Source organism: Gastrolobium bilobum, unplaced genomic scaffold, assembly GCF_033153095.1.
Source record: "Gastrolobium bilobum isolate Gb01-03AN ecotype WA unplaced genomic scaffold, APGP_CSIRO_Gbil_v1 utg41768, whole genome shotgun sequence".
NCBI classification, from domain to species: Eukaryota; Viridiplantae; Streptophyta; class Magnoliopsida; order Fabales; family Fabaceae; genus Gastrolobium; species Gastrolobium bilobum.
Window position 1 is genome coordinate 12,568 of NW_026896542.1, and position 25,887 is coordinate 38,454.

The following is a 25,887-nucleotide window of genomic DNA, read 5'->3' on the forward strand; positions in this document are numbered from 1 at the left end:
CCAAAGATACCAAAAAACTAGAAAACAAACTAAACCACAAAACTAATTAAGCAAATTACTACCGTTACAAACAGCAGACGACAAACAGCAGCAAAAACCAAACGGATCTGCGTATGAGCGTATAGCATTCGGCTGAGGCTATTGTGCTTTATTGAAATGAGAGTGGAAGAAAGCTAGTGTGAGAGGTGAATACTAGGGTTTTGAAACATTTTGGCCAGATCTAATGAAACTCCAACAATAATTTTCTTACAAGTCTCATCGGCTCTTTATTTTGATTGAATTTGAGCGTTATTTAAAAACGTATTGTGTCTACATTTTTGGTCTTTTTTTTTTGGTTGGGACTCACACCTCTTTATGTCTATCTTTCTTAAAATAACCTAAGTTTTGTGTCCAGTAAAATAACACACACATTCGCAGTAGCTGATACTAAGAAATTTAAATATTTTGAAAAATAATAATGTTTAAATATTTTAGTATATATATATATATAATATATATATTATTAAGTTTTTAACTATAGAAGTAGGGAAATGTTATACTTATTACCTATTTTTCTTACTTCCTCTTACTACTAAATCTTAACTGCTGAGATTGACGGAAATTTTAACGATTGTAATTTATGAGATCATATTTATTAATTAATGAGATCATATTTACTACTACCTCTTACTAAATCTTAACCTCTTACTACCTATATTTAAATTTTAACGATTGTAATTTATGAGATCATATTTATTAATTAATTATTAATTTGTAATAAATTATAACCGTTAGATTGACGAAAATCAGCGACTAAGATTTAGTAGTAAGAGGTAGTAAGAAAAATAGATAGTAAGTATAACCTTTTCCATAGAAGTAACATTCAAGTAATAAGTATCAGTATACTGACTATATGTGTGATTTAATAATTTCCATATTCAAATATTGTCAGTTAGTATTATTTTTTATAGAGATTTGAGTATGTTTATAATTTTCTTGAATCAGTTCATGTTGTTGAACCACTTACCCACCGATTGAACCAATGACAACATTCAAGTAATAAGTATCAGTATACTGACTATATGTGAGATTTGAGTATGTTTATAATTTTCTTGAATCAGTTCATGTTGTTGAACCACTTACCCACCGATTGAACCAATGACAACATTCAAGTAATAAGTATCAGTATACTGACTATATGTGAGATTTGAGTATGTTTATAATGTAGAACATCTCTGTTTAACTGAGCCACATGCGTTACACATTAATTAATACTCCTGCATAATTATTGTGGGTGCCCTCTTTCTATATATGGGCACAAAGTGATTCCACACGTAAACCACTCACGATCATCCCACAGAACACTATTTGTATATAATTTCACCTACTACTCTCCGAATTGCAATAAACCTAAGGGATTTACTCTCACATACATTTGTTGGTGTCTTTTACCGATTAACAATTCGTACTTGCAAAGAATTTGAATTTGACAATTCTATGTGTTGACACACACCCTCTTATAACTTGGCAACAAACAGAGGAGGAATGACATATAACAAAAATACATCTCCATAGATAGATAGTATTAACTTAGATTGCTTGATTAAGTGTTAACGTGTCACGCATGTCAATCTTCGTATATATGAGATTTTAAATATTAATTTACGATATACGTGAATGATGTTAGATGGTTGAACCCCGATACACATTATTAACTTACCTATCGGGGTTGGTCCAATTTAACTATATCTACACGTGTTGTGTGTTTAGTATGTCTACCATAATCACCAAAGAATGTGCTCTTGTGTTTTTTTTTCTATAGCCACTCATTTCTTAGGCTTTCTTAGGAGTATGTCTACCAACCTTTTATATATATATGGGCAATGATTTTCTCCATCAACGTGTGTACAGGTGTCTTTTCTGCACATACATGGAGTCGTGTCAAATTTTTTATTTTTTTTATTTTTTTAATTTTTTTAATTTTTTTAGAAACGATAGTCCCACCATTTTGTGTCTGCATGAGATAAGTTTTTAATTGCTGTAAAATAAGAAAAAATTTCCCATATATATATATTCTTTCCATAAGTAATAATATATAATTATTATCGATAAAATGCATAATTATATTAATACTATTAATTAACACTTATTTATGCTTTATTAATATATATAAATTATTGGTTAATATTAATGTATAAAATAACTTATATTTGATATACCCATTACTTATTTTAATACTTTTTATTAACACTTAAATATGCGTTGTTTATTTCACAAAAAAAAATATGCGTTATTTATTTTTATTAATGAGATTTGTTAATATTAAGTTTAAAAATAACTTATATTTATTATAATTATATACGTAATATTAATATAGTATATATTCACTATTATAATTTATATATAAGATCGTATGATTTATTTGAAGCGTAAAAAATATATACATGATAGTGAATTTAAAATGAATGCATTGAGGATTCGAAGCCACGTTCACACAGGAAATATCGTATGAAATTTGCCACTTTGCCTGCATGGTTTGTAATGTTATCAAGAACATATTTTCTTAAATTAAACGCATCAGACGGTTTTGGTGCTTTTGCCGAGGCGGATAGTTTTCCCTCCCTTGTGAAAACTATTCCCTCTTAGTTTTTCGAAAGTCACACTGTGCGTCAAAAAGTCACATCAGACTTTTTGTCTTAACACTCAGCCAAATCTGATCCCTCAAAGCTTTATCTTTTTCTCTCCCCAAGGTGTTATCTTTATCTCGTTTGCCCTAACCCCCATTGATAGACGAAGGTCTGAGAAATAAATCATATGTACCTTATTTTCTCTATCGCCTTCCTCATTTGGTTTAAACCCCATTGACATTTTTCCTTTGATTCTTTTTTTATTTATTGCTATTATTGTAGTTTTTGCAGGCTTCGACTTTCTTGTTCTGCATGTGGAAAGATCTTCATTTCTTCAGGTCCATAGGATCAGCGTGTTAGTCTTTTCCATTTTCATTCACAAGCGAAGGTCAGCGATGGCAACATAGCTACCTTATTTTATCTGTCTCCATCCCCCTTTGCCATAACCCCCGTTGGCAGTCTTACATTGTTTCCTTTTAATGTAATGCTTTTGTTCTAGTGTTTGAAGGGTTGTAACTAAATCTGATTTTTGCGCACTTGGAAAGTTCTTCGGCTCTTCAGGTCGACAGGTTTGTATTATCCCTCTTATCTATTTTGCTGCATGTGTAAACGGTTTGAAGATTGTTTGGCCTTTCTATTTTCCCGTCTATTTTTCTGCATGTTGTAAAAAATATAATTTTTCTTACCAAAATCTTGTTTTTTGTTTTCCTCATTTTGTCATTTTCCTCATTCTGAGTTATATAATTAAGTTTTGTGGCTTATTTCGTTTTCTATATTTTTCTATTTTTATGGGTGTTGAGATATGTAACCGTGTTAGCTGTGTACATGAGTGACATATAATCTGAATATAAATATTGTAATAAACGGATTTGGGAGATCCCGATTATCGTGAATCATTGCTTGTTCTACTTGGTTCTTACACCAGTAATGATCTTTCTGTTTTCGGGCAATGTTATTTTCCATCTGCCTTTTATCTTTTAAAAGTTACTGAAATTATTTTATTATCTTGGTTGTATGTATCTTCTTGAACCAATGTTGGTATCGATTAGTTAAACTTCTTTTTGACATTCATAACTGCCCTCTTGGATTTGGAACCCTTCTTTTTCTAAAAATATATAAAGGAAGTACGTGTTGCCACTTAGGCCTTATTATAAAGAAATAAATTTTTTATATTCTTATTTATTAATCTAATCTCACTAACGTGTAACAACCAGTCTTGAATTCTTGGTTTGAAATAAATTTTTTTACAAAACCACAATTTTTATAGTTAATAGGTTTCACCAAGTGTAACAACCATGATGGCTAGTAAAACTGTTTTAGCCTTTATTTATACTACTTTTTCAATTTTAAATTTTTATAAAATAACAACGATGATGCATCTACGATTATTGAAATTAAAGTAACCTATAAGTTTTACTCATTTTAAATTTTGTCTTCCTTATTCTGTCATTTTTTCGTTTTGTGAGTTATATAATTAAGTTTTGTGGCTTATCTCGTTTTCTTTAACAAACTAGTTTTATGGGTTTGAGATATGTAACTTTGTTAGCTGTGTACATGTGAATTGCATAATCTAATGTCCTGGCTTATATCATTTTTCGCAGTAACTTGTTTTCTGGCTTTGAGTTTTGTAATCGTCTGAGCTATGTAAATGAGTTTTGCATGAACTGGCATTTTTCTGGTTTTTAGTTCTGCAAGTGTGTGAACAACTTTGTATTTACCAAACCAAGAATGTTCGTGAAGCTAACTCTGGTTCCAATATGTATGAGTTCTTATGCGTTGTATGTTTTGGCCAAATTAAACTTTCATGGACCTGGTTTGATACTTTTGCCATTTAATATTTTCTAATCTCTATCTTTGTTGGCTACTCCTGTTATAGTCATTCGTCGAGGTTTTAAGAACAATGAGTTGAATAGAAAGAGAAAGATAAGGGAGAAAGTATAGTTGAAGGCTTGTAAGTATAGTATTTTGTAATTATTATTAATATTACCATTTTCTATAATTTGTATGAATTGGTCCGTGGATATCCACATCATATTTTGCACTCCAACAAATTGTGTATTTATTAGAACTAAATTTTATTATCCTTAATTAATCGTACTTCTTTCTTTATTGAATTTACACATGCCTTGTAAAGATCTTGGATTTTTTTTAACTTTGTATGCATGCTTTATGCTTTTCTTTTGGTAAAGATCATATTCTTACTAAGTGATTTTAATAATTGTTATGTTCCATGTGAGATTTGAGTCACGGTCGGAAGTGGAACATGTCCATGCCTTGTAAAGATAATATTATAATTTCCTTAATTATTTATTTTGTTGCAGTTAAGAACCAGTCTTGTTCAATATCTTTTGCAGTACATCAACAAAACCAAAGGAACTCATAATCTGGTAAGAATTGAATTCATTTTGTGTTACTGAACGCTTGTTCTTCAATGATGGTTGATTGTTGGCCTTTGGTAGTCGTAGTGTTATACATTGATATATGTAGTGTTGAAACTTCAGCCACTTGGAGTTCCGACACTACAAGTAAGTAATGACCATTGCAATTAAATTGCATAGTACCAATTACGCGTTTGTGCGCTGTAATCATAATAATCACTGCCCCACCTAACCGTAAACGTAAATCTAGTAAACTATCCCCAAACCCAAACAGTACAAACAGTTGTGGTTACCAATACACATTGTCAATGAGGACCGGTGATATATACCCGCATTTGACAACACTGCATTGCTTTTTTTCAGTGCGGGTGGATAAATCATGGATTGCAAAACCACGAAATACAGTTGAATACGAACAAGGAGTACGAGGTTTTATTGAATTTGCTGTAAGAAATAGCTCCGCTGAGGGTTTGATATTATGCCCTTGTTCAGGTTGCGGTTTTGGAAAGTGGCATTCACAGGAAGTAGTGTATGACCATTTAATTTGCACAAAATTCCCAGAAGGTTACGTCTTTTGGGTTTTTCACGGAGAGTCACGTGCACGTGCTGGAGAAACGAGCAATGCCAGTGATGCAGATATATTACATGTACCAGAAGACAACAGTGTCCATGAGGATCCCATAAGAAACATGGTAAATGATGCTTTTGGGGTTGATGGCCAGCAAAATGCTGAAGATTTGCCAAATAATGGACACGAAGAAGGTTTTGCTGGGAATGATTTTTACGAATTACTCAAAGATGGAGAACAACCTTTGTATGAAGGGAGTACCAAATTTTCTAAGCTTTCCTTTATTGTGAAGTTGTATCATATAAAGTGTTTGACTAGGATGAGTGACAAGGCTATGACTTTGGTATTGGAGCTATTGCACGATGCTTTTCCTCATGCAAAAATTCCAAATTCCTTTTATGAGGCAAAGAAGACTATTACGAAGTTGGGATTGGATTACCAGAAGATACATGCTTGTCCAAAAAATTGTATGTTGTATTGGGGTGAGGACAATGTAGATAGACAAGTTTGCAAGGTTTGTAACACATCTAGATGGAAACCACCTGCCAAAGGAAGTGACCCACAACATAGGAATACCAAGAGTAAAGTGGCTGCCAAAGTTGTCCGTTACTTTCCACTTAAACCACGGTTACAAAGATTGTTCTTGTCATCAAAGACTGCCAACGACATGAGATGGCATGCTACAGATGGTGGTAGTGATGGAAAGATGCGACATCCTAGAGATTCAGAAGCTTGGAAGAATTTTGATTCCTTGCATACGTCATTTGCATCAGACGCACGCAATGTTCGGCTTGGTTTAGCTACGGATGGTTTTAATCCGTTTGGTAATATGAGCTCTAGCTATAGCATTTGGCCAATTATTCTAATCTTGTACAATACTCCTCCTTGGATGTGTATGAAGTCCACATCATTTATCATTTCAACAATAATACCTGGAAAAAAAATGCCTGGGAATGACATCGATGTGTACTTGCAACCGCTAAAGGAAGAGTTGATTGAACTATGGAATGATGGTATAGATGCTTATGATGCTTCAACACGGGAGATGTTTAAGTTACGTGCAGCTTTACTATGGACGATTAGTGATTTTCCTGGTTTGGGTAATCTATCTGGGTGGAACACATACACTGCATTAGCTTGTCCAGTGTGCAACTTTGACTTTGAACCTTATCGGCTTTATCATAGTAAGAAGTGGTGTTTTATGGGCCATCGTCGTTTTCTTCCACATAGACACCGGTTTAGATTGAACAAGGTTAGATTTAATGGAAAACAAGAACTGCGCAATCCTCCTAGGATATTAACTGGCTGTGAAATTCTTGAACAAGTCCAAAATGTGAATACATGCTTTGGTCGACCACCTGAAGTTAGTGGAAGAGGGAAAAGATTACGGGTTGGTGATCGTGATACACAAGGCAACGCCCAACAATGGAAGAAAAAGAGCATATTTTTTGAGCTTCCCTATTGGAGACATAATGTACTGCGTCATAATCTTGACATGATGCATATTGAGAAGAATGTGTGCGACAATATCATTTTCACCTTGCTTAATGATTCCTCAAAATCAAAAGATCATTTGAATGCTCGACGAGATCTACAAAGAATAGGTTGCAAGCATGACCTTTGGCCAAATGAGAACGGGAAATATCCGTTAGCAGTGTATACAATGACCAATCAAGGCAAGAAGGCTTTTCTGAAGACATTGCGGAATATCACAGTACCCGATGGTTATGCTAGCAACATATCTAGGTGCATTGATGTTGATTCTATGCGAATCAGTGGGATGTTGAAAAGTCATGACTGTCATATATTGATGGAGCAATTACTACCGTTGGCAACGAGAATAGCATTGCCTGATAATGTATCTAGCATTTTGATTGAATTATGCTCATTTTTCAAGCAACTATGTGGTAAGGTGTTGAGCGTTACAGATTTGGATAATATGCAACGTCAAGTTGTGCTAACCTTATGCCACATGGAAATGTTATTTCCACCTTCATTTTTCACTGTCATGGTTCATTTGATAGTTCATCTTGCTGAAGAAGCTAAGCTTGGAGGTCCCGTTCACTATAGGTGGATGTATCCTATTGAAAGGTATTTGGGACAATTGAAATCATATGTTCGTAATAGGGCACAACCAGAAGGGTCAATTGCAGAAGGGTACCTTATGCAAGAAATCCTAACATTTTGCTCAAGATACTTGGACAATATCGAGACTCGATGGAATCGAACAAGTCGTGTTGATGATGCTCATGTTGATACACAGCCACAAACGCGTGTAGAGGAATTATTTCCCCAAGTAGGTAAGCCAATTGGTGCATCAACATTTTTCAATCTAACTAACATGGAAAGATTACAAGTGCATAGACATGTGCTTACCAATTGCCCACTTGTTGAAAGATATCTTCAGTAAGTACGTAGGTATTTTATATATAATTTCTTGTCATTCAGTAAGTGGTGATGATATTAAGTATAAAGTCATTTATTTATTTAGGGAATTTAGGACCGATGTTAAAAGGCAACTAAGGAGAACTAGTCGAAATCAAGCAGAGATAGATAAGCGGGTGCATAAGAGAGTTTGTCGAATGGTTCTCTAAACGTGTGAGTAATGTATCACATATTAGTTTATTCAACTATAGTGTAAACTTTAATATAAAATACTTAAACTTTAATATAAAATACTTAACATTTTAATTACTACTTATTGTGATATAGATTATTGTAGATGTCAACAATATAGAACAACCAGACGTAGCTATCATGCTTTCCCTGGCAAAAGGTCCATTGTATCAAGCTAGAAAATTCAAAGCATTTAATGTAAATGGCATGAAATTTCGTACCTTAGAAAGAGACAACAACCTCAAAACTCAAAATAGTGGGGTTTATGGAACGTTTGACACTAGAAGCTATTCAAGTAGTAGAGATGGTGAAGATATTATGACATGGACTAGCCAATTTCCATCACAGAACTTGGACCATCTTGTTGTGGATGACACAATACCTGTTCAATTATCAAGACCTTCCACAGATGATGACAATCTAAATTTGCATGCTAATCTAACTGAGGATGAAGAAATAGGAATATGATAATAGTTTGGTTCATTACAGTTACATGTTCTTTACATGGTTGTTATTTTGTATTTTGTGCAAAGCTTCCGGGTTAGTGGTGGTTTTTGATCACATCACTACATAACTTTTATTTGTAACAAGAAAATTGAAGTCATGCATGCAAAAGTAGACATGTACTTTTGATGATTTTATTGGTTTAAATTTATAAAAACTTGTACACGCTGTTTTCACTGGTATATTTAATGTGTATAGGTCTGTACATGCTGGATTTACTGGTTAAACTTGTCCAAAAAATGTGTAATGTTGCTTTCATTGGTACTATGGAGGTATATGTGTACTTTTTGGTTATACTAGTTTATCCAAAATGATTGAGTACATGCTGATTTACACTGGTAAATTTAAACTGAATACATATGTACATCGACTATCTTTGCTATTTTAACTTGTTATACAAATGTGTAATTATGGTTTTATGTACACTATTCAGGTATATGTCTACTTGCTGATCATACTAGTTTATCTGAAATGTATGAGTACATGCTGCTAATAGAGGTTTTGAACTATATGAATATGTACATGCTAATTTTACTGTCAAATTGTATAATGCTTGTTTTAATATTATATTACATTAAGTGTGTACATGTTGGTTTGCCTGATTTCATTAATTATATCCCAAATAGACATTTGAGATTTCTCTGTTTTGTACCACTATTATGTGTGCTTGCAATTTTTTTTTCCAAGCAGGACAATGGCACGTACAAAGAGGTTCACCCGAAGGGTGCATCCCACAACCTCCTCTGCTAATGAAGGGACAACCAATGTGCAACAACAAAACCAAAACTCGGTAGTACCCACTCAACAATTGAGTACTCAGCCACATGAATTGGTGATCCACCAACAACAAGTACCTTCTGCTCAATCAGGATTTGCACAAGCTGCAGCTGCAAATACTGAACCTCCACCATCATCTGCTCAACCTACCCTAGCACCTGCTGCCTCTGAACCAGTCTCTGGTCAATCTCAGCCATCCGATCAAAGACCACCACGAAACCCTTCCCAAAGGACATGCAACAAATACTGGGTTGTTGATGTGCTAGGTAACTGAGTCCTAAACCAATATTTTAAACTTGTATTAATCTTATATACACAGCCTTTAATTCTTACAATTTCTTTTTTATCTTCTTCTTGCATTAACAAAATTGTACTAGCTGATAATGGAGTGACTGATGCGGAAAGACTACGTGTGCGGGATGTATTGGTACTTCCTCCTCATAAGAAAGTAGTAGTGGAATGGAATGAGGACAATCAGCCTGTCGGGGAGGCTGCTGCCCTATTGCTTGGTTTTTTGGGTCACCTTGCATGCAACCCAAACATATTCCCTATAAGTTATGAGAGGTGGCCTAAAATACCCCCCATCTACAAGGAAGATGTTTGGCTAAACACTATTAAGGTAACAATGGTTCATAACTTTTGTAACAGGCCCGTGTTATAATTATGTCGTTATTGTGTCTAATTTTGAGCTTATTACTCTCTTCCAGAAAAGATTCGTTGTGGATAATGATGACCATTATCATTTCTGTATGGGCAATATGGGTAAGAAATGGAAAGACAACAGGTGGAGGCTAGCGAATGAAATGTATGAAAAAGACAAAAGCTTTGAGTAAAATCTAGAAAATTTCCCTGATGGGATGACAAGGGAACAATGGGGTAGTTTCTTGACTTATAAAACAAGTGAGAAAGCAAAGGTAATGAAGGATGATTTTAATTTTTTATTGTGGTCACTTGTATCCAACAAATACCTTAATTTTTTTTCCCTATACAATGTAGAAATATAGTAGAATCAATACTGCTAATAGACAGAAACAAACTATCCCACATACCCTAGGCTCAAAGACCATTGCAAGGAGGAAAAGAGAGCTGGTATGGTCTTTAAATAATGTAAATTGCCACTTTAGTATTAATATATTTCACTTCTGTAGAATTATGGAACTAATATTATTGTGCAATGCCAAATGTCAGGAAATAGAACGTGGAACAACAATGACCAGAGGGGAAATATATGTTGTTGCTCATAAGAAAAAGTGTGGAAATTTTGTGAATGAGGAAGCTAGGCTGAAAAATGTAACCAATTTTTGTTGTAATTTATTTTGATTAATTACTGTCATACCTTTCAAGTTCAATTTCTGATCGTTAATTGATTGTATGCAGGATCAATTACTAGTACAGATGCAACAAACCAATTCTGAAGTAGAGGCTTTTATTAATGTATTTGGGAAGGAACACCCAGGTCGGGTTAGAGGCATGGGTTTTGGGGTGGTTCCATCCCAAATACGTAGAACATCAACTAGTTCAGCCTCAACTTCTTCCAGTAGTCCTACACAAGCTGAATATGATGCCTTAAAAGAAGAGTTGGACACTATAAAAGACAAGATGGTAGAGCTTGACACATTAAAAGCACAAATGGCACATTTTCTGCTAAATTTTGGAAGTCAATTGCCATCTAATGAGGTAAATGTGTCTTAAATCTGCTTTGAGATTTCTGATATCATCTTCATTCTTGTTATATAGTTGACAAACCCTTATAATTTGGATCAGCATTGTGCATGTCCATTTCATATTAACATTGACATTAGATCTCAATACTGTTCTTCCTATTAATTGTTGTCACTTCCAATGTGGTTTACATATTGTCACTGGACCTTGTTATATAATTGACATTGCTATCATCTGCCATAAAACTCTTCATGTCCATTTAATATTAGGTTTTAAAATTTATATCATCATTTTCTTGTAATAATTGTTGTCACCGGTCTAAATATTGTCACCTTGTTATATAAATCATATTGCCCTCACTTGGATAAAAAATGTATATGTACCTTAAAGTTTGATCAATTGCTGTCACTTGGATCAATATTTGTTGCTTGGATCAATGCTGTCAGAATATCACATGCATTTTTTAATGTGTGTTGCTTGACTCTATGCCTTTTTGTCGTTTTATAGTGCATGTTGACTTGTCACATAAACCAACATTGCTCCTTTAGGAAATTAGGTTGAATGTTACAATTTTCAGCGTTGTGGTATTTTGGGATTGAATTATGAAAATGGGGTACGAAGTTAACTAAAATCACTAAAGCTCAAATTGGTAGGAAGTCAATATTTCATACATCTGTTCTATTGCCTAATTGTTTTACTGTTCCTAACCTAAATATTTTGTTTCCCACTTTGGCTCTTTGATTAATGTCTATTTTATTTTCCCCCACAATATCAGGTTCCTGACTTGGGATCTCCTGGAATTAGAAAGTCCTCCAATGCTAGTCATAATCCTTCTCTTGGACCAGAATCTTCAAATCATGGACCCTCACCACCATCATCTTAATATTGGACATCATTTCAAAGTTTTTGATGGAACATGTATTGTGGATATTAAGTTCCCCAAACCACTGCTTGTACACTGAGTGCTATTTTGGATGTTTGACATTATATTTTGAATTTTCATGTTTTTTATGTTAAGCATTTCCTAGGTATGTTTTGGATGGTAGGAATTACTTGGGTATGTTTTGCTTACCTAGGAGTAGGTTCTATATTTTGTGTTGTTTTGTATATTCAGTGGCACCCCAATATGTATGTCACTCACTCATTCTGTTTTGGGTGTTAGCAATTTCCTGGGTATGTTTTGCTTATTACCTAGGAATAGGTTTTATATTTTTGGTCATTCAGTGGCACCCCAATATGTATGGCACTGATCAATCCTAATGACAATATTGAATACATATTTACCTTTTTCTGTAGTATCCTACTCAATGCTTAAATTTCCCTTCTCTGATACTATTAAATTTTACAATATAGGATTTGTTATAAAACTAAAATAAAAAATATTTGCTTTTTAAAAAAAGAAATATATGCAAATCTGCTAGCGGGTTATAAAGACCGTTGCATATAGTCAATTTGCAGACAGAGTTAATGGACACCAGAGACGCCTGCATTTCGAGCTTCTGGCGGTTCATCTAACCGCATGCTTTTTTTAACTATTATTGCAATTCCACAAATCAGTCTGACGATATAAACCGCCAAAATAAACGCTTGCATTTGTTTAGAACTGGCGGTTAATCTAACCGCTTGGAAACATGGGCTATGCCATTTCTGAAGTCACCTCTGACGATATAGGCCGTCACGTCGGCCGCCCTCAAATTCTACTGGCTGATATTCCAGCGGTTTATAGAAATCGCCTGTGTATGATTCTCGACAGTAATAACCCAGGCGGATCACTAACCGCCAAATGTAGAAAACGCAGGCGGTTTTAACTGTTGGGCTTCCTCCTTCAATGCTAAGCCCAAGCCCATTTGAGGGGTTTTCTAAAATCCCTAACCCTAATTTCCACCTCCTCTATATATACTCATTGTTGTGGGTGGAGGCAAGGTGAGATCTGAGAGGGCAGATTTTTGAGAGGTCAGATTTGAGAGAACAAATTTGACAGAATTATTTGATTGTTTGAGCAAAAGCTTTATGCTTTGCATTTGAGAGATCTCTAGAGAGAGTTTGAGTGAAACATCTCTAGGGTAGTTTGATTATCAACATTGTTGGAGAGGTTGAGTTAACCACCACATTGGTGTATTTGATTATTTGTAACCATTATCATCATAGTGGATTTTTGATCTGGACTATGTCCCGTGGGTTTTTACTTCTTCATTAGAGAAGGTTTTCCCACGTTAAAACCGGTTATGTTCTTCTTCTTCTCTCTCTCCTATTTTGATTTTTTCGTTTTTGATTGTTCCGCTGCGCTGCCTGACCTGGTGAAGTTCAGGCTGAGGTATTGCCGAGATCCGAGATCAGGATCTTGTTGATTGACTTCCGCACAAAGGCCCCTGAGCCGAGCTTGAGGGAACCGAGTTTTCCCAACAGTGGTATCAAAGCCCGAGTTCGACGGGTTCTGAGGGAGACGAGATGGAGACCAGTGGCATAACTCATGATGGAGATATGTTCAAGTTGACCGCAAACAATTTCACATATTGGAGACCGATGATGGAAGATCATCTCTACTGCAAAGATTTGCATGAGCCCATTATCCTTGATGTGAGACCAGCAGGCAAAACTGATAAGGAGTGGGAGATCCTGAGTCGGAAGGCGGTAGCCACGATCAGGAAATATATTGATAAAAGCCTCTTTGAGCACGTGTCCGAATTCACGAACGCGTATGAGTTGTGGACGAAATTAGAGTCCATGATTCAGAAGAAAACTCCCAGGAACAAAGCACACCTGGTTCGCCGACTTGTTAAGCTTGAATACAAGGACGACATGTTCATGATTGAACACCTGAACACCTACAAAGGTATTGTGAATCAGCTGTCAAAGGCTGATATGAAAATTGATGAAGAATTGCAGGCATTGCTGCTGTTGAGCTCGCTGCCAGAAAGCTGGGATACTCTGGTGGTGACCCTGAATAACTCGACTCCAGATGGAAAATTGAAGATGGATGTCGTGACAGACAGCCTCCTGGGCGAAGAATCCAGGAGAAGAGAACGAGGTACTTCGAGTACGTCTGAGGCCAACGTTGCTGAGAACAAAGGGAAATCCGACTCCCGCGGTAGAAGCAAAAGCCGAGGTAGAGGTCGTGACAGACGAGACAAGTCCAGAGGTCGGTCAAAGCCGGTTCCAACAAGAAAATTTGAAGACTGTTGTGAAGGAGCCGGGCTGATGCTAAAGCCGTCGCATTGAAGTCGGAGGGGGAGATTTGTTGGGCTTCCTCCTTCAATGCTAAGCCCAAGCCCATTTGAGGGGTTTTCTAAAATCCCTAACCCTAATTTCCACCTCCTCTATATATACTCATTGTTGTGGGTGGAGGCAAGGTGAGATCTGAGAGGGTAGATTTTTGAGAGGTCAGATTTGAGAGAACAAATTTGACAGAATTATTTGATTGTTTGAGCAAAAGCTTTATGCTTTGCATTTGAGAGATCTCTAGAGAGAGTTTGAGTGAAACATCTCTAGGGTAGTTTGATTATCACAATTGTTGGAGAGGTTGAGTTAACCACCACATTGGTGTATTTGATTATTTGTAACCATTATCATCATAGTGGATTTTTGATCTAGACTAGGTCCCGTGGGTTTTTACTTCTTCATTAGAGAAGGTTTTCCCACGTTAAAACTGGTTGTGTTCTTCTTCTCTCTCTCTCCTATTTTGATTTTTTCGTTTTTGATTGTTCCACTGCGCTGCCTGACCTGGTGAAGTTCAGGCTGAGGTATTGCCGAGATCCGAGATCAGGATCTTGTTGATTGACTTCCGCACAAAGGCCCCTGAGCCGAGCTTGAGGGAACCGAGTTTTCCCAACATTAACCGCCTATATATATAACACAAACCGCCTTTACATGACTCCTTTCTTGTAGTGTCTGGGGTATCCTCAAAGGTTTAGAGCTGGCCTGGGGTACTGGTGTTAGGAGAGTGGAGTTGGAATGTGACTCAGAAATTGCTCTTAGCACTATCCAAGAAGGGAGCAACAATCACAGAAACTCTCAGGTTGTTTCCCGTATTCACAAATGGCTTGCTGAAGATTGGGATGTTCGTTGGGTCCACACCTTTCGAGAAAATAACAGATGTGCTCACTGGTTTGCTTCTAGACATTTTGAGGATGATAATAATCTTATTGTTTATCATTCTCCTCCTTCTTCTTTGTTAGAGCTCCTTCTTCAGGATGCTTCTGTAGATCTTTTAAGTTTTCGCGTCGTGTAATTTTTGTTTTGTTTGGGGCTTTTGCCCCTCTTTATTACAAAAAAAAAGGATCTTATCTCATATATATATATATATATATATATATATATATATATATATATATATATATATATATATATATATATATATAGGGGAAGGATATTCTTACACCGGTGTAAGAGTTAGAAGTCTTACACTCAATCTTAACCATTGATCCACTTGTATTTAATGGCTCACATTACTAAAAAAATTTAGTCGTTAGATATAAATGAAATCAACGGATAAGATTAAGAGTGTAACTTACACTGGTGTAAAATGATCCTGACCCATATATATATATTTATTGTTTGTTATGTCACATGACATAAAGTTATGTCATGTCACCCGAAAACTATGTCGTTTTAGAAGTTAGGGGAATTAATGAAGAAAATTTTGATATTTTTGTTTGTTTATTTATTATATAAATTTTATTAAAACACCCTTAATTAATTTTCCTAACTCCTAAAACTATGTAATTTGGGGATAATTTTGGAATGACAGGACATAACTTTTCATGTGATGTGATATAATAAAAGATAAACGCTAACTATAATAACAATAAGGGCTTTGGTTTTGTCTTGTGACAGAAATAATTTTTTTTTTCCTACAAAGAAAACGACAAACTAGATGATAATAAAGAAAATGAAAAATGCATGGAATTCAAAGATTTGTGTTGTCGGTAGTAGTTGCATGATGTCAATTTTTTTCATATAACATAATTCTTATTTATCCTTAATAATAATAATACAATTGAGAAAACGGGGTGTCGTTTAAGCTTGCTTTTTTTTTTTTTTTATGGTAAATAAGGAGGGCCATGGCCCAAAGAAAATTACACCGAGCTAAGCTCTTTTCTTCAGTTAGGGAGTTCTGGTTATCGTTCTGAAATCCAAAACAAACCCTGTGTACGTTCGGAATAGAAGAAGATTCCGGTGGAGCGATCGGAATAGAAGAAGATGTCGACGGTGTACGTTCTAGAACCCCCGACGAAGGGGAAGGTGGTGGTGAACACGACGCGCGGCCCTATCGACATTGAGCTCTGGCCCAAAGAGGCTCCCAAAGCCGTAAGGAACTTCGTGCAGCTATGCCTCGAAAGCTATTACGATAACACCATCTTCCACCGCATCATCAAGGACTTCCTCGTCCAGGGTGGCGACCCCACCGGCACCGGCACCGGTAACTTTCCCCCTTCTATAATTTCCGTCACAGCTAATTCCCCACGTGCTCTAATTGAGTCTTGGTCTTTCATGTTTTTGAGATTGAGTAAATAACTAAATTAGTCAGTAAAAATTAACACATAAATATGCATTCATTTGATCAAATTAATACTTGAGTTAACTGCTTCTTACAATAATATGACCCACCTAATGCATATTTTAGAGATTTTGAAGCAAACTGGTGCTATAAAGTTCCTGCAATGCAAAAAGAGGGTTATATCCTTGATTGGAACATGTGATTTTTGGATTACATGGTTTTGGTGACAACACCGACCCTTGTAATAAGTCTCTCTATTTTGGGGACTAATGTGGTAAATTTTAATCTCTTACCACATTAGTCCTTGAAATATGATATGGATTCCATTTGTCAAATTAATCCCTGAGTTAACACTTTCAGAAACTAATTTGACTAATAAAGTACATATTTCAAGACTTACATGGTACTTTTTATCTTCCAAGACTATATATTTTACAGGGACTAAATTGATTGCTTATCATTGAAACGTGGTGAGACTAGGCATACGGGTTTTGTTTTATTCATGAGTAACTGATTAATTGAGTTGTGATTGCCGTTTGGTTTGTAGTTACTGACTTCTGATTGTGTAGTGTTTTCTTTTCTTTTCTTTAACAAGTTGTTTGTTAACGTAGGTGGTGAAAGTATTTATGGGAGTGTTTTTGCTGATGAGTTTCATTCACGTCTAAAATTCAAGCACAGAGGTTTGGTTGCAATGGCCAATTCTGGATCACCGCATTCCAATGGAAGTCAGTTTTTCATAACTCTAGACCGTTGTGACTGGCTTGATCGGAAGAATACCATTTTTGGAAAGGTAACAGATGCAAATGCAATAATGTTGTAGCAAACCTTTTCTTATTTTTTTACCTTTTTCTTAATTTGTCAATTTCTCGGGATACATTGGTTGTTCTCACTATTATTTTCTTTCAGGTGACGGGAGATACAATGTATAATCTTTTGAGACTGGGTGAAGTTGAAACTGATAAGAACGACCGGCCTTTAGATCCACCTCCAAAGATATTATCAGTTGAGGTAGATTGTGATTTTGATTAACATCACGGGTAATTATTTAAAGTTCGTGTTCAGGGAAGGCAGAATTTAACCTCCCTAGTATCTTCTTAAACTACTTGTTCTAGGTATTATGGAATCCATTTGAAGATATTGTTCCAAGAACACTTCAGAAACCTCAGATTAAAGCTACACCTGATACAGACAGTAAAGATTCAAAGAAGAAAGGTGTAAAGTAAGTGCTCTCTCCTACCTAACTTTCTTGTTTGCACTCAATGAAGCAGTTTATGTTGTAAAAGTTTATTCTTAAAGCAACATGTTGCTTTTTTTGTAAATTCAAATTGCAGAAAATTGAACTTGCTTTCTTTTGGGGAAGAAACTGAAGAAGAGGAAAAGGAATTGGCATTGGTGAAGCAAAAGATTAGGAGCAGTCACGATGTCTTGAATGATCCTCGTCTTCTAAAGGACGAAACTACTAATAATGAATTGGTAATGAGGCCTTTCCGCTAGTTTTTCTTCTGTTTCTCAAATAGAACTCTTGCATGACACATTGCTTATATGATGGGCCCTTTGAGCCTTATAAAGAAGTACACGAACGAAGAAGCAAGGCCCAAGGAAAAGGGACTGTTAACAACTGTATGGCAAGTATGGGAGAGGGAAGAGAGTTAGCTAGGGAGGATGCCACATGGCAGGCTATGAATGAGGAAGGAGTTTTGGAAGGCATAGGAGGTGAGGATTCTTTGAGAATGAGAAGCTGATAAAAGGTGGGGAATCTGATGAGTGGGTTATGCATTTTGCCAATTTGGAGGTGAAGCCATTGATACATGGGCTGTGTCATTTGCTGGGTGTAAGGGGGTCAGGGGAGTGGGATTTTCTCTCCTTTCTGATAATTCACTTGTGTCATGTCCATACTGTTATATACCTTGAGATACACTTTCTGATTGTTTTGCACGAGTATTCTGGGAATATAATTTCTGTTTGTCGTAGTGTTCAATATCTGTAAGTTAATATTGTGAATTGAGAATCTGGTACCATCAATATACTAATTGCAATTTTTATTATTTTATATGTTTATATTTTATGGAAGCTGTTTTTGGCTTACAGATTCCAGAGTTCCAGTATTACATAGTCATTCTGATAATTTTACCCTGAAAATTCATATTTTAAAGTAAACCTAATGTTGTAAAATTACATCGTATGGCTGTGCATATAAACTTGCTTGTATTTATTTTGCAGAGTTCAGCTGACGGTACGTCAAGAAGGAATCTGCAGTTATCTGTAAGGGATGCGCTTAGCTCAAAGAAAGAAGAGCCTCAGAAAGATTCAGAAACTGGTAAATTTGGTCGTCTTGATTCCAGTGATGATGATGATGAAGCGAATTTTGATGCAAGAATGCGCATGCAAATACTCAAAAAGCGGAAGGATATAGGTGATCTCCCTCCCAAGCCCAAGTTGCAAAATGGTACGTCAATCATCGCTGTGTGATATATTGTAGCTTGTAAATTCCCAGCCTCTGATTTAGGAAGTATTTCTGGTTCTACGCATGGAAATTTCTATAAGCTTATAACTGTGACATTGTGTTATCAGAGTAACTGTCAGATTGCCATGTTTATTCCCTTCACATCTCTGACAGAAGATGAATGTTTTGGCAATTATTTATGTCACTTCCTACTTCCAAGACATAAATTTGAAAACTAAACAAAGGAATGAGGTACTTTTAAAGATTATGGAATCAAACTTCTCCCTCTTTTGGTAATGCTTGTTGCACCAGTACAGATACAAGAAACAAATAGTAATAGTGAACATTCTGAAAATAGAATTAGAAAATTGTGAAAGGCACAAGGTGAGATAGGATCCAAGTCATAGAAGTGACATCCAGCACCTGTAAAAGGGAATCAATGAATGATTAGGGATAAAAATTTTAGTCTTAAATCTTAACAACTGACAAAATGATTAGAAGATATTAATGTTATTATCAACATCAACAACACCTTTATCCCAAACTAGCTGGGGTCAGTGGCAAAAGAACCCAAATGAAAAGGACGAAAAAAATTAAGGAAAAGAAAAAGAAAGGATAAAATAAATAAAATAAATGAAATTGAAAATATATCTAAATGACATTAGAAATAAAAAAAAAGCATAATAGAGAGGAGAAAAGAAAGAAAAAAAGACAATACATAAATAAACAAGAGAAGAAAAATAGAGAGGAGAAAAGAGAAATAAAAGAAAAAGAGAGGTAAAGAAAGAAATAGAAGGAGACATAGGAAAGAAGGACTAAAAAGGAACTATTTGGAACATAGGAAGAAAAACGGGTCTAACTCTCCACAATGCTAATCGCTTTCCTCCAATCCTTCCTAAGACATATCGTCCGCCAATCTATATCTCACTTCATTAAGTATTGTTTTACTACCTTCCCCCAAGTAAGTTTCAGTCGTCCTCTTCCTCTCTTTGTGTCAAGTTTTTGGTAACAAACTTATGTTCTTGGTAACAAACTTTTGTTCTTACTGGAGCATCTAGAGATATTTGCATTATATGCCCAAACCATCTCAATCTATGTTCTCTCATCTTTTCAACCACTAGTACTACTCCTACCTTTCGTCGAATATCTTCATTTCTTATTTTATCCATCTTTGTATGACCACACATCCACCTTAACATCATCATTTCCGCTACTCATTTTATGCTTATGTTTCCTATATGTAGTCCAACATTCAGCTCTATATAACATTGCAGACCTTACAGTTGTTCTATAGAACTTTCCTTTCAACCTAAGGGGAATCTTGTGATCACATAAAAATCCTGATACACTGTCATTTCATCCACCCTGCTCTGATTCTATGATTTACATCCTTATCAATCTCTCCACCTTTTTGCAGAATTTAACCTAAATATTTGAAAGCATCTTGCTTGAGTATCTCTTGTCCAAGCAAATGCTCAAAATCTTGATCTCCATCTCTTGCCAGAGTAAACTCACACTTCATATACTCAGTCTTGCTCTGGCTTGACGTAAATCCTATAGACTCCAATGTGCTTCTACACAATTCTAGTTTTCTGTTAACATCAGCCTTGGTCTTATCAATAAGCACAATATCATCTGCAAACAACATACACCATGGCACTTCATCCTAGATATCTTTTGTTAGTTCATCCATAACTAGAGCAAACAGGTAAAGACTCAAAGCAGAGCGTTGGTGTACACCCATTGTGATAGGAAAATAATTTAATATTACATTACAAGTTTTCACACAGGTAGTAGCACCATCATACATATCTTTCATTGCCTTTACATACTTTGATGATATGTTTTTCTCCTCAAGAATCCATCAATCCACCATCGAACCTTTTTTGGAACCCTATCATACGCCTTTTCAAGATCTATAAACACCGTATGTAACTCCTTCTTTTCTTGATATCTTTCCATTAATTATCGTATTAAGAAAATGGCCTCCATGGTAATCTTCCCGGCATACCAAATTGATTTACAGAGACATTGGTCTCTCTTCTTAGGTGATATACAGTTCAATAACTCTCCCACAATCTCATAGTATGACTCATAAGTTTAATGCCCTTATATTTAGAACAATTCTATATATCTCTCTTATTTTTATAAATAGGTTTAAAGCATAATTTTCCTCCATACATCAGGCATCTTATTTGTTTGGAAAATTTGATTGAAAAGATTTGTCAACCAACTAATTGTCACATCCCCAGGTCCCTCCACACTTCAATAGGGACATCAATTAATCAAGACACCTGCAACCACTTATGATGTGTTGGATCATTATGTTGACTATAAATTATAAAGTCCTTTTTGCTTTCTCAACTCTCTACGAAAATGTTACTCCATTTTGCAGTTACAAAAGTAGATGAATGTGACAAACATACAAAGATGCATTACATTTAATTATCATAGTGGCAATGAATTAATGATTACTGAGATTTGGTATGTATTTTAATTTATAAGTCTATAGCAGAAGTTTGTCGAATTTGTGAATGCTGTAATTGTTAAACTTGCCAACACTTTATCTGCTGATTCTTTTGAACAGCTTAAGAATATCTTTCTCCCTTTTTTTTTATACTTTTCTTATTCAAAATTATTGTTGTATTATTAAGGCTCACCATCTTATCATTTTCATAAGCAGGAAGGTCAAGCCCAGAGAACCATGATACGTCAGCAGCCAGGTAAAAATATCAATATATGAAATTCTGTTATTCCACATTTAGAACTTGAATATCTGTTTAGCAATTGCCACACAAGTGTCAATGCACGGACATTTGAATGGTGGTGGTTTATAATATAATAAAAATCAATTTTAGGTCTTTTAAATTGTATAATATGGCATTATGGCTATGAAACAAGATATCATCTATGATTAGGCTCATATATGAGTAGCCTAATGGTTGAATGTCTTCTTGCCAGGTCCAATGATGTAGGTGTTGATGAGGATCAACCAAGGGTGGAAAAATTGTCCTTGAAGAAAAAGGGGGTAGGATCTGAAGCAAGAGCTGAACGAATGGCTAGTGCAGATACAGATTTGCAGCTATTGAATGAAAGTGAGAGAGGAAGACAGTTGCGGAAGCAGAAGAAACGCAGAATTCAAGGGCGTGAAGATGAAGTATGTTATGATATTTCGATTTAGATTTTCTATCCTCTGTTTTCTTTTTCCCTTTGTATTCTTTATGCTGGCTGATCGTTCTAGACTGTCAAGAAATGTGATGAACAGGGAATGATAGCTTGTCTGATAATCTGATATGATATGAAACATGTTAAGAATAATTGGCTCGAAATTTCTAGATAAATGAAGAAATGAATGATAGCTAATTGAACTTTTGTTGATATGTCAAATCAATGATCCATAGCATTTTCCATTAGGGCATATTACTGTGTGTTTCAGGGAGGAGAACAGCATGGTTGTATTTTACTGTTTGGCAGTGATGTTCGAATGAAATAACCTTTACAAAGGACATCAGTAGGGTGTAGGGGACAATAGCACTAAGTATTTTTGGGTATTTTGGGGGATAAAATGTTTGGGTATTTTCAATCTCTATTTATGAGTAACATTTTTCTTTTTGTATGTCTATCTTCAGGTTCTAGCCAAACTTGAAAAATTTACGAATGCTTTATCAGCAAAGGCGGCACCCACAACTGGTGAATCTGGAGATAATAATGGTGAGGAATTGTCTGACTGGAAACGTGCTAGCTTAAACTTTGCCCCCGATTCTGGCAAGGTGAGTTTTCTCTTTGCATTCCTTATCAAAGGGGCTGTAAAGACCTGTAGATATATAAACCTCTAGATATGAAATCATTATATTTTCCATCCACACCAGTACACCTTACCTATCGTTTGAGTTTTAAGCTTGTCTATCAATCCGAGCAGAAATTGTTGAAACTAGACAAATTTTGTTGAAATCTATGTACACTAATTTTATAATTTGAAAGAATTCCTTTCTGAATTCTAATAACGTAGTGAGTCCTTTTCTACTGCCTTATATCTTGCCTGTAATTTTTCTGTAAATATGCAGGACCGCATGTCTCGCAAAGAGGACCCAAATGACTATGTTGTGCATGACCCTCTCTTGGAAAAGGGAAAAGAGAAATTCAATAGGATGCAAGCCAAACAAAAGAGACGAGAACGTGAGTGGGCTGGGAGATCTCTTACTTGATCTTGCATGAGCCAAAATGGCTACGTGAATATGCAAAGCTGATTGGTTTTGAAGGCTGACATATCCCTGCGCTGACGGGAGCGCCTCATGTGGCCGGGTGTGTCTCATGTATTATGTAGGGAAACTGGCTCTGAGGAAAACCGAGGAGAAAGTTGTTGCATAGAGGAGTTGAGTGAACTTGGTATGCGAATCTTAATATTGGTGAGTGAGATGTGGGGTTATTGTGCAAATCTTAATCTTTGTTGAATCATACCTAACTCCCTCGGATCTCATGCAAGGACTTCCTCGTTCATTATGCCCTCGTGAAAGGATCTACTTTGAATTCATTGTAGTTTTGGTGCAACGTCAACAGATGTATATTTTAGCTTTTAACACACCTAATTGTTGTTATGTTTAAATATTACGACGGATGTTGTATTATCGTAGAACCAACGAATTTTGAAGTTGAAGACGTTACTTGGACGACAGAATTTTTGTTAGGCTTTTAACGTGAACCAAGCGTTAGAGAATATTTTGGTTGGACCGTCGGTGGAAGCTTCAAGGGGTTAATGGTTATATTTATTTAGGTGTGCACACAATGTGTTTTTTTAGGAACAAGTTGAAAAATTCTTAAATTGGCATGTTCATGTTCATAAGTAAATGTTTTAATAAAAGCGTACATATCTTAAGATGTACTTATACATGTTCATTATGGAGAAGATTGAATACTTAAAAATCACTTCAATAAGTTATGAACCATAAAGAGACACGCCCTTGTTCTTTCACATCAGCTTTGAATTCGGTTCGGGACTTCGGGTTTTTCAGCCGTTGGGCATGTGACGTAGGGGTCGAGGCTAGTGTCTGGTGGTGGAAGGTTGGAATCTTGCTATGACTTTGTTGACATGCATTCTGGTGGCAGGGAGGTCCAAAGGTGAGAAAACCTTATGTGCAGTAGATGTATATACATCTTTGCCAAAAAAGATAAGATTTTGGAATACAAAGATAAAAAATGAGAGGATAGAAATGCAAAAAAAAAGAAAAAAATTCCCATTTGGTAAAATGGAAGAAATTTCGCCCAAAAAACTCGATTAAAAGTTTTTAAAACTGTAAGGACTAGGTTATAAAATTTTAAAAATATTGTATACAACTTTATTTTTTTTAAAATATGGAAATCTAATTAACAATTCTCAAGTAGTATATTACCTTCAAATTAACTTAAGCTTTCTAGATTCAGATTCTAGAGCAAATACGTTTGTGGGACCTTTATGGATTTTGTTGAAGAAATCTTTTGAGTAATTTGACAATTTGTCCTCATAACTGGTTTAGACCTAACTTTGGAATTTCAATTCTCCGGATATTGGGCTAATTGATCAAACTAGGGTCAATTTGGGGCTACTTATTATTTTGGGATGGTTTTCAAATTATTTTTCACATTGGGATCGTTTTTTTCATGTTAGCAAGCTAACCTTTTTTTTTTTATGGGTTATATTTATCTCATTTTGCATGAGATAACTAAATTTTTTATACACACAAAAGATGGATAGATCTCACTTCTTTTTTTTTCTCTCCTCTTACCTATGGGTTCCACTTACAATCTTGTTTCTACAATATAAGATACTTATTTTCCTACAACATAAGAAAATTATTTCCCATTTTTATTTACCTAAGCCTATGATACAGTGCATATGGCACACCATCACATGATGCATTGACTAGTGCCACTTGTAAAGAAATAAAAATAAATCACAACCTTCTTAGAAAAGTAAACTGTCACATAAAGCATCAGGTAGACTAATATCTTCTGCGTGGAAAAAATTTTGGTGCTACTGTTGTATTCAAGTAGGTACAACATTTTTTCACTTTTGAAAAAAAATTCAACACTTTTCAAATTTGTTTTTTCTGTCAAATTGCACTTTTTTTTTTCAAAATTGGAAAAATGTTGTACCCATTTGGTACAACAATGGTATCAAAAATTTATCCCTTCTATGTAGGGCTGACACAACCAATAACAAACCTAATTTTTTTTTTTTTGTTACATATAACAAACCTAATTTTAGACTATATAAACCCACAACTTCTTAAGAGAACGTAATGCAAGAGTGAAGAAAAGAATGAGCTTAGAGAGGCGGGTGGAGAAGAAGAGAAAAAGGGGGCATTTGGGGTTTGGTGCGTCTACCATATGATATAGTACCTCATAAAATGCACTATATACATGTGATTGTGTGATACTCTTTGCAGAGTGCATGCTGAGTTAATAAGAATATAATAGCACAACATACACTTTTAGCACATACGCTTGCTTGTTACCCTGGCTATGTATGGCCACACAGACAAAAGGTCAAAAGCAGCGTATATTGTTGAATTAGTGTATCAAGGTGTAGAATTTTAGGACACATCTTGGGCAATCTGAAGTCTGAACGTGCATGCTCAATGTCAAAGTCTCGCATGCTCGAGCCTTAATAGAAAAGAACGAACCATATGTCTGCCTAATAATTGCTTCTAATTAGTAAGAAATTCAGAAGAAAATAAGATCAGAACTCGAATGTTACGCAAGTGAAATTAATGTTATTAAATTATAATGGATTGTATCAAGTGTAATATCGTCTAAAAGGAGCCAACGGTAAGTCTCAAAATATAAACAAAAAATATTAT

The 25,887-nt window shown here is 35.3% G+C and overlaps 3 protein-coding genes across 6 annotated transcripts; all 3 read left to right on the forward strand.

The window, feature by feature from the left end:
- The first annotated feature begins 5,292 nt into the window (after nt 1-5,292).
- Nucleotides 5,293-8,636, forward strand: LOC133300365 (uncharacterized). Its single transcript, XM_061499890.1, has 3 exons — nt 5,293-7,958; nt 8,044-8,137; nt 8,265-8,636. The coding sequence occupies exons 1-3, from the start codon at nt 5,293-5,295 to the stop codon at nt 8,634-8,636; spliced, it is 3,132 nt and encodes a 1,043-aa protein (XP_061355874.1).
- Nucleotides 8,637-9,366: 730 nt separating this feature from the next.
- Nucleotides 9,367-11,994, forward strand: LOC133300366 (uncharacterized). The gene is made up of 8 exons (XM_061499891.1): nt 9,367-9,715; nt 9,827-10,068; nt 10,157-10,211; nt 10,290-10,363; nt 10,446-10,538; nt 10,638-10,739; nt 10,827-11,126; nt 11,887-11,994. The coding sequence occupies exons 1-8, from the start codon at nt 9,367-9,369 to the stop codon at nt 11,992-11,994; spliced, it is 1,323 nt and encodes a 440-aa protein (XP_061355875.1).
- Nucleotides 11,995-16,223: 4,229 nt separating this feature from the next.
- Nucleotides 16,224-23,826, forward strand: LOC133300370 (peptidyl-prolyl cis-trans isomerase CYP57). Of its 4 annotated transcripts, none has more exons than XM_061499898.1 (10): nt 16,224-16,530; nt 17,220-17,398; nt 17,515-17,616; nt 17,721-17,827; nt 17,940-18,081; nt 18,829-19,058; nt 21,739-21,774; nt 22,013-22,208; nt 22,681-22,821; nt 23,116-23,826. In XM_061499898.1, exons 1-10 carry the CDS (start codon nt 16,311-16,313, stop codon nt 23,254-23,256), a joined length of 1,494 nt encoding a protein of 497 aa, XP_061355882.1. In that variant the 5' UTR covers nt 16,224-16,310; the 3' UTR covers nt 23,257-23,826. The 4 variants fall into 4 exon arrangements, with proteins under 4 accessions (XP_061355882.1, XP_061355881.1, XP_061355880.1 ...); XM_061499897.1 differs by having other exon boundaries at nt 18,829-19,054; nt 21,732-21,774; XM_061499896.1 differs by having other exon boundaries at nt 18,829-19,054; nt 21,735-21,774.
- Nucleotides 23,827-25,887: the final 2,061 nt, after the last annotated feature.

Bases quoted from the DNA above. Each gene is read 5' to 3' on its own strand.
- LOC133300365 (XM_061499890.1), top strand. From the start codon at position 5,293: ATGAGGACCGGTGATATATACCCGCATTTGACAACACTGCATTGCTTT. The intron at 7,959-8,043 runs GTAAGTACGTAG...TTATTTATTTAG, and splicing joins CTTGTTGAAAGATATCTTCA to GGAATTTAGGACCGATGTTA. The intron at 8,138-8,264 runs GTTCTCTAAACG...ATTGTGATATAG, and splicing joins ATAAGAGAGTTTGTCGAATG to ATTATTGTAGATGTCAACAA.
- LOC133300366 (XM_061499891.1), top strand. From the start codon at position 9,367: ATGGCACGTACAAAGAGGTTCACCCGAAGGGTGCATCCCACAACCTCC. The intron at 9,716-9,826 runs GTAACTGAGTCC...AAATTGTACTAG, and splicing joins CTGGGTTGTTGATGTGCTAG to CTGATAATGGAGTGACTGAT. The intron at 10,740-10,826 runs GTAACCAATTTT...GATTGTATGCAG, and splicing joins AGGAAGCTAGGCTGAAAAAT to GATCAATTACTAGTACAGAT.
- LOC133300370 (XM_061499897.1), top strand. From the start codon at position 16,311: ATGTCGACGGTGTACGTTCTAGAACCCCCGACGAAGGGGAAGGTGGTG. The intron at 17,399-17,514 runs GTAACAGATGCA...ATTTTCTTTCAG, and splicing joins AGAATACCATTTTTGGAAAG to GTGACGGGAGATACAATGTA. The intron at 17,828-17,939 runs GTAAGTGCTCTC...TTCAAATTGCAG, and splicing joins TCAAAGAAGAAAGGTGTAAA to AAAATTGAACTTGCTTTCTT.